This window comes from Lepidochelys kempii, chromosome 15, assembly GCF_965140265.1.
Source record: "Lepidochelys kempii isolate rLepKem1 chromosome 15, rLepKem1.hap2, whole genome shotgun sequence".
Classification (NCBI taxonomy): domain Eukaryota; kingdom Metazoa; phylum Chordata; order Testudines; family Cheloniidae; genus Lepidochelys; species Lepidochelys kempii.
Genome location: NC_133270.1, coordinates 15,798,507 through 15,812,217, shown reverse-complemented (window position 1 = coordinate 15,812,217; position 13,711 = coordinate 15,798,507). Strand labels below are relative to the sequence as shown.

The window sequence follows — 13,711 nt, the reverse complement described above, 5'->3', positions numbered from 1 at the left end:
AATTAAATTGGAATTCAAATTGTTGGAATTAAATTCATGTGCATCAGATTGCACCAGAGTTGCTACTTACCTCACTACTTAGCTCTATCTTGGTCTGGGTAATTAACATACTGCTAGAATTTTTTTTTGTAAGTGCGTTTTTCCAGGCCAGGGAAAATTTAAGGGGGGTGAGAAGACCACAGCCCCATTCCCTCAATTAAAAAAAAGCAGCACAACCAAAATACAGGATTTCAAACAGTAGCACTAAAGACCATATAGTTAATCCTGCAGGCCATTCCCTTTGAAGTTCCCCAGAGTAAAGGCAAGACATGTCTTTAGAGGCATGTCCTCTCCTACAGCTGAGGTCATATATTTTCATACCAGGCTTTCATAATGGGTAACACACTGGAGGAGAAGGGGAATTATAAAATAACTTTCATATTCAATTTATTTAAAAGCAGCAGATTAGATCCTGATGGAGCAGGGACTGTATAGACAAAAGTAGCAGCCTTTATACATGCAGCACTTGCTCACACACAGCCTAGGAATTTAGCATCTGTGTTACTGAGAGGGAAAAGTCTAAGGGGAGAATTGTTCATGATTTTATTATTCCAGTCAGACAGAAAACACCTCTGTGCACCTCATTCCTTTTCAGTGTGTTCTCAGAGCTCAGACACAGGAACTGCTGGGGAACTTGAAGAGCATACTCTGTGCTCATGACATGCAACTGAGCACAAAAGGATCCTTGCTTCAGAATTCTCTTATCCAGTGCTATCTCAACAAAGAACTTTCAGATTGGACTGGTTTATCTATACAGGGTATGCATCCTTAGACAGGTATCCCCATGTTAGGAACATCAGCTGAGTATATACTGGGTGTGCTTGTGGCTGCAATAAGCTCTTCTCTGGGCTCCTTAATAACACAAGAACTGTAGTGGGATATCCATTCACCTTTAGCCTCCAGATTATGATAGATTCATTATGAAACAGATGGTTCTGATAAAACTAAAGAATGAGCTGAAGTTTGATTACATCTCTTTCTGCTCACCTGCACAGTCCCGAGTGTCTGCAGAGACAGCTATTCGGCTTTGTGGGGGTGCATGTCAGCAAAGGAATCAGGCCTTTGTGTACTTGGTTCTGATACTTGAGATTGCCATGGCCTAAAGAATCCAACAGAATTTGCACTTGTTCTTGAGTCTCTTCTGACTTGGAATTGGCTAAAAACTCAGCTATTGGTCGCACACCTGTGTATAAGAAGATTCACTTGAGTTGTGTGGTTGGAAAGCCCAAGTGGTTACACATCTGAGGTTAAACAGTAATTTGGTAATTTTATTGAAATCCAAAAAGAATAAAAAACTGTCCCTAATTGAGACAGAGGTGGGGAGTAATCTTCATTCTTGTGAGTTCATCAGTAGCTATTACATTGATTTTAAAATAGAGTGGGCCAAATTCTCTCCTGGCATAGAAGGGCAAAGCTCTGCTGGTGTAAATGGAACTACATGCATTTACACCAACAAAGAGTCTGGCCCCATGAGGCAGATGGTGCATACTGAGTATCGCTTCACAGATTCCCTCACGCTCCTCTCACTGCTAAGAAAGTTGTTCACATCTTGAGTATCTGTCACTGATTGTAGTGAGGGGTTCCCTTTCACAATGGCAAAAGCATTTGTTTTTGTCCAGACTTCAAAAACATCTGAAGAGATCTAGCTTCCCCTTTTCTGAAAAATTCCCGATTTTTCCAGCGATGCCCATCACAGACAATGTTCGCTCCAAGGGGGAAAGCTTAGAAAGGGAGCAGCGGGCGAACGCAACCGGTTATCGGGAACCTTAACCATAGCAGTTGCAGTAGGAAGCAGCATGACAGCTGCCATCCATCCAGTACTGCGGAGGGCATTCTGCGCCCAAAACACGGGCCGGGAGGGAACAGGGGGGCCCAGCTGTCTTGTGGGCTGCGCAGCCCCCCCTGGGAAGGAAGGCGTCCCCATTTAGGGCCCGCTCTCGCGCAGAGCCTGCTCACGGGGGTCTCTCTCCTTTCCCGCAGGCAGAGTTCTCCCAGCGCTAGCAGCCTGACACCCCTCCCCCATCTCGGCGGCTCCCGCGCGACAGGGAGGGCGGCGCGCTGCCTCGCCCGCCGCGGGCACTGTGTCGGCGACGCGCGCGCGGGCGCGCGCTGCTGAGAGCGGCACGTGGCATCTGTCCCTGGCGCAGCGCGCGCCCACGCACTTCGCACCCTTCTGCCTCGTCCCGGGTTGCCCAATTTCCCGCTTGCTGCGCGCCGGAGGCAGGCGAATGCTGAGTGGCTCAGCGCTGCGTCGCTCAGACCAGTTCTTGTCTCGTCATTGGCTTTCCCCAGCCAGCGGCGGAGCACAGGTAGCCGTGGCAACACCTGGCTCACCTTCGGCCTTTCGGCCCCTCCGGCTCACGCGGCCGGAAAACGTAGTTTTACACGCTTGCTGGCGATTGGCTGGGATGGAGCAGTCCGTCATACACCCTTGTCCGATTGGTTCGATGAGGTCAGCGCGGGGCTGGGCTCACGGCGCCGGGCAGCAGCATGGCTGACGGCGGCGCGTGGAGGGTGAGTGAGTGAGCGGGCGCGCGCGGGCGGGCTCGGCTGGGAGTGAGGCGGGCAGCCTGGGGCCCGTCGAGGTCATGACAGGCCGGGCCATCCCCGTCCGTCTCCTAGCGGCCCAGCTGTGCGCGGTGGCCTGCGGCCGGGGTCTCCGGGCGCCTGACCCCCCTCCCTGCGGGCTGCCAAACCGCCCGCCCCAAGCTGCGAGGGGAGGACCATTGTCCCCGTGTGCTGAGGGTGTAATTGTCTCTCCCGGGATAAGGGGTGGGCCCAGGCTCCCACCGTGAGCCGGTGGCCAAGGCTGAGAGCAGGGCCCAGCACTCCGGCTACTGCCTCAGTTGCTCTGAGCAGTCGGAAAACGCCCTGTTGTGTGTTTCAGGATGAAACTGATCAGGTAGAAGAATATTAGTAGCCCAACTCTAGTCCTTAAACATTGAGTCTTACCCTGAGCTGTTTATCTCTGGATTACTTGTTCATAATGCAATAGTTCCTGTGGCCCGCCCCCACGAGACAGAGCCTCTTTGTCCCAGCCTCTGTACAGCAAAGTAACAACGACAGTTGCACACTTGGTTCCTGACAGAGGAGTAAAGGAATAACAATAGCACAGTACTTAATCTCAAAACACAATACACTGAGACAGCATGTGGGGAAAATACCCCCATCAAGACAGCTGAAATGAATGGGACAGGTTTGATTTCCCACCGTGACAACATAGACTGGGCATTTTTAAACTCGGAAACATCTTGTTCCTTACTGCTGAGTCCAAATATCATGATTCGTCTCCTGCAAGTGTCTTCTTAACGTATTTTTTTTGCTATTTTACCAGCCTCCACGAACATGTGAGGATTATTGGTCTGAATGGAAACACTGTAAGGGCATCCGTAATTTATTCCATAACTATTATACATATGGGGAAGCGCCCTCCTGTGAACAGTGGAAAATAGACTATGGCAATTGCAGAAAGTGGGAAAAAAGCAAAAGTCCAGATGCTAAGGTATGATGAATGCCAAACTGAAGGTAGTATTAAGAATGGTTTAAAAAATAAATTGTGCATCATGCATGCACCATGGTCATCAGCATTAACCTTCCCCCACAAAAAATCTACTCAGCCACCCATACCACAATAAAAAAAAGTAGATTTTTCTAATGTATCAATATAAAGTACTTCCACAATTGAGTGGGCAAGCCTGTCACAAGGCTGGTGTAATGTATATTGAACAATAGTTATGTCAGTGATGAGAACAGGCCTTTTCTATGTTTGTGAGGCACTATGTAGATGTTGTTGGATAATTTTCCAATACGTTTAACTCTTGGGTGTGTTTTGTTCCTGGCAGAGGGGACTAACAACTGCAACATTATAAGATTTTACAAATTCTTTAAAAATAACTAAATGTTGAGCCTAAATTGCCTGCCACTGTCCTTTTCAATCCACAACCTTTTCTTCAAAACTGTAGAGGGAAAAATGTCTTGCTTTTTTCACCACGCTAATCCATACAAAATGTTGTCACTAAAATCATCTTCCTCTCCTCTTGTTTTGACTGTATCATCCCTTCTTCAGCTCTCCCCACTAGCTCCCCATTATCTTATTTCATGTTCAAGCTTTGTCATTGCTTTTAAGAGCCAACATCCGTCATTCAGCACAGTATATGGCTCTGACTTTGCCACCTTTCATGTTCTCCGCCTTCTCCCTTCCACTCCATGAACAATGTCAGCCTTAATTTTCCCATTTCCTTCTCCAATGCCTGCCTTTTTATGCTTCTGTCGCCTATGCCCACAACCTCACGCCAGTTCTCTATATTCCTTGCCTCATTCAAATCTCTCCTAGAAACCTCAATTGTGCTGTCTTGCCAATAAAAGGAGAATTTGAAAAAACACAACCCAACTTAATAGAATACCATTGAGGCAGAAATAAATATCATAGTGGTGTTAGTGCTACTATTATTAAAGCTTTGTTTATCAGGATCATTAAGCCTAAATTTTCAAAGTAACACTTGTGTTCCCAACTTGAGACAATAGAGAGGCCTGATTTTAAGAGGGTGGATGTTCAGCACTGTGTGAAAACAACGCCCTTTGAAAGCATCTCAACACTGAACGCCCCAAAATTGAGGCATTCAAAACCAATAGCTACTTTTGAAAATGTAGGCCTTATGGTTTGGGTTTTTGGCCTAAAAAGTAATGATCTTTTGAAAAGATAATTATTTGTACAGGAATATACACATCCACTCCCAGTCTTTATTCAAGCCTAATTTAATGGTGTTCAGTTTGCAAATTAATTCCAATTCAGCAGTCTCTCATTGGAGTCTTTCTATTCTGGGGACACCATCATAGGGCCTAATCACAACAGCCACATTATCAGAGGCTCGTTCACCTGCACATCTACCAATGTGATATATGCCGTCACATGCCAGCAATGCCCCTCTGCCATGTACATTGGTCAAACTGGACAGTCTCTACGTAAAACAGTAAATGGACACAAATCAGACGTCAAGAATTATAACATTCAAAAACCAGTCGGAGAACACTTCAATCTCTCTGGTCACTCGATTAGACCTAAAAGTCGCAATTCTTCAACAAAAAACTTCAAAAATGGACTCCAACGAGAGACTGCTGAATTGGAATTAATTTGGAACCTGGACACCATTAAATTAGGCTTGAATAAAGACTGGGAGTGGATGTGTCATTACACAAAGTAAAACTAATTTCCCCATGTTTATTTTCCCTCTACTGTTCCTCACATGTTCTTGTCAACTGCTGGAAATGGCCCACCTTGATTATCACTACAAAAAGGTTCTGCGGCCCCCTCCCCCCCAGGTAATAGCTCACCTTACCTGATCACTCTCCTTACAGTGTATATGGTAACACCCATTGTTTCACGTTCTCTGTGTATATAAAATCTCCCCACTGTATTTTCTACTGCATGCATCTGATGAAGTGAGCTGTAGCTCACAAAAGCTTTTGTTCAAATAAATTAGTTAGTCTCTAAGGTGCCAAAAGTACTCCCTTTTCTTTTTGAGTTGTTGTGTGAGTAGTTAATGTCTATAATGTGCTTTGAAAATGCAGCACACTGTGTTTGAGTGTTGAGTATCGTATTGTCATGCATTGCAGGAATCCCTATGCAAGAGTGAAAGAGCCCGGATTCTGGAAAAACAAAAGTATGATCCAGTGTGGAAGCTCAGGAAAAGCCCACCAAGGGACTGGTACCTTCCTCTTGGTCAAGATAAACCAAAGTAATAAGACTACCTACCATATTTGGCCCTCATATACCAGATGTGAGGCCCATGCTATTTTTTTGCCATGTGATTCTGAAATAAGACTAGCCTCTAAAGGAGAGAGACTTCTCAGCTTATACTTCTGCTCACAGCAGCCACCCACCTCATTAATGCCTATTTTGGGGTACATTTAATGGTGTTTAAGAAACATCTTATTGAGATGTAAATATTTTAAAAGGATAGTTCAGGTGCTCAGTTTGATTCTTGTCTGCTACAGTCCTCTGCCTTTTTCATTCCCTTTACCATCCATCCAGACAAGGACAATGCCTGCTGCTTTGAAACAGCACACATTCATGTAGCCTGGCTGCTCTTGCTAGTAGAGCCGCCCCCCTTCCTTCACATGGGCTAAGTCTGCTGCCATTTTGGTATGCCCAAGACCAGGCTGGCCAGGTGAGGAATTAAAAAACTAAGATATCCCTCTCCATTGGCAATAGAGATTAGAGTAATCAGGACAGCCCAAGCAGCTAGTATTTGGAAAAAAAACAAAACCTAACCAGTTTGTACAGATGCACTATTGTCATCCTTAACAGTGTGCCAGGGGGCAGCAGACAGAAAATAAAGTTGACCTATGCCAGCTGTTTGCCCCTGCAAAATTATTCTCAAGCAGTTTTTGTTCTTAAAATATGTTTGTGAAAGCATTAAAAGTTATCACAAAAATAAAGTGACTTCAGTGACTTTCAAAGATAAGTCTTATGGCTTTAAGCAAATTAGTTAAAATGGAATGTCTTATCACATTAGCCATGCAGTATAAATAGCTATATTTACTTTGTTGTGATACATGTCATATCTGTTTTCCCCTTGATTTGTACACAGGCACCTCAGCAAAACCTGAATTGGAGCTAAAGGAGAAATTGGCAGTTATTATCTTTCCACTACAGCAGACTGACATACGATCGCTTTAACAATTTTTCTTCATGGCATAATTATACCCTCAGGAACTATGGTTTGTCCAGAGTGAGGAATTGTTACTCAGGAATAAATGAAAAGGGAAAAATATTCCATAAGTGAAAAATGTCCCTACATGGGACCATGCTTCAGTTTGTGGCATAAAAATACAGTAGAGTAGTACCCTGTTTATATAGTCTAATTGGGACCAGGGCCAGATCAGATAATCAAAACTCTGAATAAATCACGGAATGGGAAAATGCTATGCCACAGCACCATCTAATGGCTACAGGAGAGATTGCCCGCTTCTGGCCCTGGAGTCACGGTAAATGCAAAGAACTGGCTAAGGGAGGGTTAGATAAACGGGGTTCTAAAGTATTTTGGTTTTATTGTCAAGATGGCCAGTTAAGAAAGGGAACAAGGACAGGTGGTTTTTTATTTTCTTTTGACAGCCACCTGCATAGGGATGTTTGAAAAAGCGAAAGAAATAGTCTAGTCGCATCCCATTGTGTCCTCCTCTCATGCCCTTTAATGCAGCTGCGTGGCACAATCTTCTGATCTCACTGTGTGTACACTTTGGTAACGTCGATGCATTTCCCTTCAGGAGCCTCATAGCCAGGAACCTGTGGTGTGTAAGTAGGCCCCTCCTTCTCAAAGGGAAACAGGTCATCGTCTCGTCTTATTGCTGCTTGGTAAAGTTCTTCTGATTCGAGACGCAATTCCTCTAGTGCCTCCTGCTGAGCTGCCATAAGAGACTTCAGTGTTTCCATCTCTGCCTCATGCTCTTTCTGCTTGTACAGGGCCCACTTCTTCAAGAGCAGGGCTCGCCTTTCACTCTCCTCAAAGGACAGCGGGGAGATATCTCGCACTCTGGCAAACGTGAAAGAACATTTTAACACAGAAGCTGCTGACATCCCAAAGAGCAAGCATCTAACAAAAACTACAGTGAGATACAAAGAGGCAAGTTGGCCCAAACACACAATACTCTGGATTGCCTTTATGTAGGGTCTTTCATGGGAGGATACTACTGCACTATCTAACAGCAAATTCCACTTGCCCATTCATCTGTTTGTTTCTAAACAAACAAGTAAAAGATCATTCATGTTCTCTCTATTGCCACCACAGGGAGAGTGGGGGAGAAGATTTTGTACCTAAGCTGATGCGTTTTGTGGCAATTTTGCAAGATTCCTTTACAAACATTCCTCAATACACCTGAGGTAATTATCTTTTTTAAAGGTAAGAGAACAGGAGCTTAAAGACTTGCCCAAAGTAATTAGAGAGACCAGGTGGGTGAGGTAATACAAGCTTTTGAGCCACATAGAGCTTGTCTTCAGATCTGGGAAAGGAACTCCCAGGTCACAGAAAAATGCAAGGTGAAACAGATTGTTTAGCATAAGTAGTTAGCGCATAATGTATGGGAGCTTAAATTTATTGCTCTGCTAGACACTACAAATAATGGATTTATGGCTCATTACAATAATCTGTAACCCACTAACCCAGTGGTTCTCAACCTATTTATCACTGTGGGCCAATGCAGGTTGAGAACCACAGTGCCCCTCCCCCCCAAAGTTCCCTATGCCCAGCGCCCCTCGCCCTGAGACCCCTCCACAGAGCGGGGCCAGAAGTGGGCAGGTGGCACCCACATGCCACAACGCGGGGCTGAGCAGCCTAAAACTTGCTGCAGCATCCCCACAAATTCCTAGTTCAAAGTGCCCCCTCACTGCCCAGAGTGCCTTCTCACCCCACAAACCTGCCCAGAGACCCACTCTCCTTCACCCTGCCCCCCTGTGGCACTCACCAGCCCCCTGCTAGTAGGAGTGCTCCAGCAGGCTGCCAGATGGTGTCTCCCCCTCAGCCAGCTCTGCCCCCTTTCAGACCAGAGTGGCAAATTTTGAATTTTTTTTAGCACGCACTGGGCCTTCAGGCTGCCTGCTACACTAACCCCATATTTTTGTTCTCTGACTGCAGAGGTGTTAATGGGCCACTCTATCTTGAATGGTCCCTTACAAGAGGGGTTCTCACCCTTTTTCTTTCTGAGGCCCACCCAACATGCTATAAAAACTCCATGGCCCACCTGTGGCACAATAAGGAGCTTTCTGCATAAAGAAGCCAGGGCCTTTGTTAGGGGTAACAAGCAGGGCAATGGGCTATTAAACACTTTGCATTTTGCTGTGACACTGGGAATTCCTTTCCCAGACCTGAAGAACAGTTCTGGGCATCTCAAGCTGTAGCTCACAAAAGCTCATGCTCAAATAAATTGGTTAGTCTCTAAGGTGCCACAAGTACTCCTTTTCTTTTTTCAAAAGCTTGTGTCTCACCACCAGAAGTTGGACCAATAAAAGATATTTCCTCACGCACTTCGTCTCTCATATCTTGGGACCGACACAGCCACAACTAGTACATTGCCAAAAGTCAGTGGCAGAGTAGGTAGGGAGTAGAACCTAGGACTTATAATTCTAAAATTCTTGTTCCAACCAGTAAACAACACTCCCCTTACCAGGTGCCAGAACAGGGATACGAATGAATCTAAAATGGGAATAAAAGTCACACCAAACAAATTACATTGATATGTTTTCGCATGTGCGAAGCAGAACATTCCAAAATCAGAGAGAAGGATCTGCTGCCCCTCCTCTCATGATAGATTGTTGAGCCCTCCAGAAACTCCTCCAAAGTCCATCTCAGCACTTGGAATTGGAGATAAAGTCTTAGACTGATCCCATCTGATTTATCAAAAGATTTTTTAAAAAACTCTGTATCCCACACCCAGAATTACAATTTTTCATTACAAACACAAAACACTGTTTCAAAAGCAATTTGTAGAAGGAGAAACAACTCAAGAAAAAAAATTCTGGAGTTGCAGAAGTCACAAATTTCTTGATCCTTTAACTATTTATCTCAAAACTGACTCCCTTGTATCTAGCACAAGGCAGCTTATGGGCAACAGGGTAGTATTAGTAGGTAGAGGGTATTTCACTGTTATTTGCACTTCTTCAGTTCATAATCAACCCCAAAGTAAAAGCTAGCAGTTCTCCATACCTTGAAGCATCCAAAAACTTGAATGGTGTTACAAAATCCTCAATGGGAATCATTTCCAGGGCAGCTTTTTCCAGCTTTTTTATCTTTTTCTTCATACGGTCCTTTTGTGCTTGTTCTCTCCTTGGATCTGCCTTCTTTTTCTTCCGCGGTTCTGCTCTAGCGGAGGAAATTAATTTAAAAATTTTGTATCTGTGTATACCCATGTAATAATACTTTTTGTTTCTATAGTAAACCCATCCTAGAATAAAACGGTGTGTCTAATAGGGAATATTTATCTATACATACTGGGAATTTGAGAAGCATTCTTGCAGCAAATCAATATAAATTGTAATATAGTACATTTTCTTATATCAATCTGTACACAGAAGAATACTTAGCACTTTACAAACATTAACTAATTAGTCCTTACAGCACTTCTGTTATACTTAGAAAATGAAAACCAGCAGGATCTTATTTAGGGGATAAGGCAATATGCTGTGTTTACTGTGAATACAGAAAGAATTAATCAGTTACAGCTATAACATGCTACTCACTCACACAAGTTCTGCAAGGTGGTTGTTATAGTTACCAACCTTAAAGTTGCTCGTGCCAAGTCACTAGCCAAGTGGCCAGGACATGTGGAGCCGAGTCTTGTCAGAAGCGCATCCGATGCTCCTGAAGGGTAATTGCAGAACCAGACTCAAAGTTCCCAGTTTTTAGAGTCTATCTTTATAGGGATTCATCCTCATTCAAATCTATAGGGTTTGCTTTGTCATGCAGTTTTTATGTTTGAAGTGATAATCAATCACTGTTCTCACGTTTGAAATTATAGTCAATCATACAGATGGCACAGCAATGATGGCTTGTTGTTATCTTGGCCTTTGGCCCCCCTATCCTTGGGGCAGTTGCGGGGTGGATTCTGGCTTGCCCTCAGGGTAATCCAGTTATCTTACCCAATGCATTCTCATTCTTTGGCCTATTGGTTTTTCCTCTAGATGTAGTGTTATTTATTAGGCTGGCACTTCAATCTTTTATTACTCATTCAAACATACATCCGCAATCATACCTTATTTTACTTAACATACCTCCTACATTTTATTACCTATGCATTCTTTAACATAACTATTCTCAAATCATTGGGGCATGACAGACTCCAATTAATCTATCCATGCCACCTGTTATACACTAAAAAAAAACCAAGCAAAATAGGAATGTAAAAGTAAACGCACAACAAATTTTGTTCCTAAGTTCAAAAAAACATTTGTAACATGTTATCTTATCACTTTTAGAACAGACTCTTTGTCTCTGGATGTTTTTCTACAATTAACACAGATCTTGCAAACTAACAGGCCTGCTTCAATTAGCACAAACTCAGCAGGCTCAGACACATATTTCTTTCTAATAATACAAGCCAAATCCAGGGTCTGTACTGGATCATACTTTCCCCAAAGCATCAATATATTAATTTTTACTTTTAATTCAACACTCTGAAGTATTATGCCCATTTTACAGATAGGGAAACCAAGGCAAGTGGATCAGTGACTTGCATAATGCTACAGAATAAGTCAATGGCAGTCAGGTTTAAAACTCTGGTGTTCCTGGTTGGCGTTCAGTCCGCCAAGCCAGGCTGCTTCCTTATACTACATACACAATACAGTACAGGCAGACAGGTTTTATATTTGGATGTTGGCTTGAAACAGAAGTCGTACAGTATTTTAGTTACTAACTATGGAGTCATTTTAACCAAGCTGTATTAAGAAAAGGGTGGCATGCAAACTGATACTATACATCTATAAATGTAGAAAAAGTACATTCAAGTATTTTTAGTGCAGCTAGTGCTACATTTCAACTACTGTTCAAAAGGAAAAACTAGAAAGTTGTTTACACCAGAATATCTCCAAACGTTTACACCCTTACGTTACATGCCTTCATAACTGAGGAATTATGAGTAAATACAACTAACCATTAACACTAAAATTTTATTCAGAACACTAGCTACATATATGGGAATTAAACACTAGGCTAGAGTCTAATAGTTCTACCTGATTTTATATCTATGCCTCATAATGTAGAAATATATATGTGCGCCTATTCATTTGAATAATTTAAATTCTTCCTAACTTCCTGTAAAGAGGATTTGAACATCTGAAAACTATTCTATGAAATACAATATAAATTGTATTTTACCTCATGGGGAGGGACGCCTGAAATGCCAGCATAGAAGTCTGCCAGTGGTTTCCCCGAAAATGAATGGTCCAGGACAGCTGAGAACTAAGAAAAAAGGAATACAAAGCATGAGAAGAATCAAATTCAATTATGTTAATATATAGCTTTTGTAGACTGCCTTTTATTAATGATTTCATTTGCATAAATACATTATAATGAATAACAGATTTATTTGGGGCATAAGCTTTCGTGGGTAAAAGAAGTGGGTTTTTTATCCACAAAAGCTTATGCCCAAATAAATGTTAGTCTTTAAGGTGCCACGAGACTCCTCGTTGTTTTTGTGGATACAGACTAACACAGCTACCCCCTGATATTATAATGAATAATCTTCATTCCGTCCTCAACTGTTTGAGCGAGTAGTGGTGCCTGGCACTAATTCAACTGTAACAAATATGAACCTTTTCAGCCCAATAACAGTCCAAATTTTGCACTGTTTGAAAGTTTGAATCCGCAAGGGGGAAAAATCACTTTAAAAAAAAAACTCCACAAATTAATTATGTCTCAAATTCAAATGACCATGTATTTGAAAAGTAAAAATAACTGATTCTGTGGACTAGGGAGCATTTGCAGCTTCACTTTTAGGAACAGGGTGATACAGTTTCTCAGGCTCTATGAAGTCTGCTACAAAAGAAATACAATCTGTCAAAGTCTGAGCCACCAACTTGTCCATGCCCTTTTGCTGGAGCCCGGACTAAGCCTGCTGGTACCACAACGCTTGCATATAATACTCCATCTCAATCCAACTTTTTTGCAAAACTCCATCCCGATGCCAAGGAACATGTATCACATGCTGGGACCTGCTGCTTCCAGGAGGGCAGCACCCACAATTGGCAGTGAGGGTAGCCAGGCAGATCAAGATGGCGCAACACGTGAAAGACCAGGAAATTTCAACAAGGGCCACGCTGGTGGAAGGCACCTATGGCAAAGGACCCCAGAACAGGGCAGGGCACGGGCTGCTGGATCAGAGCATGCCACGCAGGGGCCCAGTGGCTACTACGCCTTTGCATTCCCCATGGGCGTGGCCACTCCGCCCAAGGGGGGAACCGCGTGCGGGGAGCGGCCGGCACCACGTATCACGGGGATGGGGGGGGGCGCACGCGCCCGACGTTCCCCGCGCGAGGACAGCGCGTGCAGCGGAAGGGCCCTGCCACGGGCCCGGCAGGAGGTGGGGTCACAGGGGCCACACGCGCCGGCTGGGGACCGACCGGCGAGCCCCAGGCCAGGCTATCCCTGGCCCTACCTGAGCAGGGAGCTCCCCGCTCCGCCCCGGACTCCGGGGAGCAGGCGCACCGCCCCGCGGGCTGCCGCCAGCATGGCTTTTGCGGGACGCCTCAGCAGCAGCAACAGCAGCGCCTCCTCTCAGGTCCCCGCCAGTGTGGTGCGCCCGCAATTGCGGCCGGCTGCAAACCTGCTCCCCGCCGCCCCTGGTTCCGCCTCGCGAGGAATCCGGCCCCGCGCGCGGAGCGGCGTGGGACGCCAGGGACGCTCGCGCCGGACTCGCTCAGTGCCCGAGGCGGGCGAGAGGCTTTAGGCAGGGGAAAGAGGCGCTTTGCATTGACCGCAGGGCTGCCACTCACGTGGGACTGAAGGGGGCGCTCCAGGAGAAACGACGCGCGAGTCTCATGCGGAACCCCTGGCTCCTGCCTGCCGAGAATCCTCTCAACTCCTCCGGTGACTGGTCCCTGACCCGCCTGCAGCCCTTCACCCCAAACACGTGAACCCTAGAGCCTGGCCAGCCCTTGCAGCCTGGGAGTCCAGAAAGCCTCTTC

At 44.9% G+C, this 13,711-nt stretch overlaps 2 protein-coding genes across 4 annotated transcripts; one reads left to right on the top strand and one right to left on the bottom strand.

The window, feature by feature from the left end:
* Window positions 1-2,180: 2,180 nt before the first annotated feature.
* Window positions 2,181-9,890, top strand: C15H22orf39 (chromosome 15 C22orf39 homolog). Of its 2 annotated transcripts, XM_073313138.1 has the most exons (4): window positions 2,181-2,553; window positions 3,374-3,541; window positions 5,653-5,774; window positions 6,630-9,890. In XM_073313138.1, exons 1-4 carry the CDS (start codon window positions 2,530-2,532, stop codon window positions 6,646-6,648), a joined length of 333 nt encoding a protein of 110 aa, XP_073169239.1. In that variant the 5' UTR covers window positions 2,181-2,529; the 3' UTR covers window positions 6,649-9,890. The 2 variants fall into 2 exon arrangements, with proteins under 2 accessions (XP_073169239.1, XP_073169240.1); XM_073313139.1 differs by having other exon boundaries at window positions 2,188-2,553; window positions 5,653-9,890.
* On the bottom strand, window positions 7,118-13,631 carry MRPL40 (mitochondrial ribosomal protein L40). 2 transcript variants are annotated; one of them, XM_073313137.1, is made up of 4 exons: window positions 13,520-13,631; window positions 11,904-11,987; window positions 9,738-9,893; window positions 7,118-7,571 (listed from the first exon to the last, which is right to left on the bottom strand). In XM_073313137.1, the coding sequence occupies exons 1-4, from the start codon at window positions 13,564-13,566 to the stop codon at window positions 7,262-7,264; spliced, it is 597 nt and encodes a 198-aa protein (XP_073169238.1). In that variant the 5' UTR covers window positions 13,567-13,631; the 3' UTR covers window positions 7,118-7,261. The 2 variants fall into 2 exon arrangements, with proteins under 2 accessions (XP_073169238.1, XP_073169236.1); XM_073313135.1 differs by lacking the exon at window positions 13,520-13,631 and adding an exon at window positions 13,183-13,394.
* Window positions 13,632-13,711: the final 80 nt, after the last annotated feature.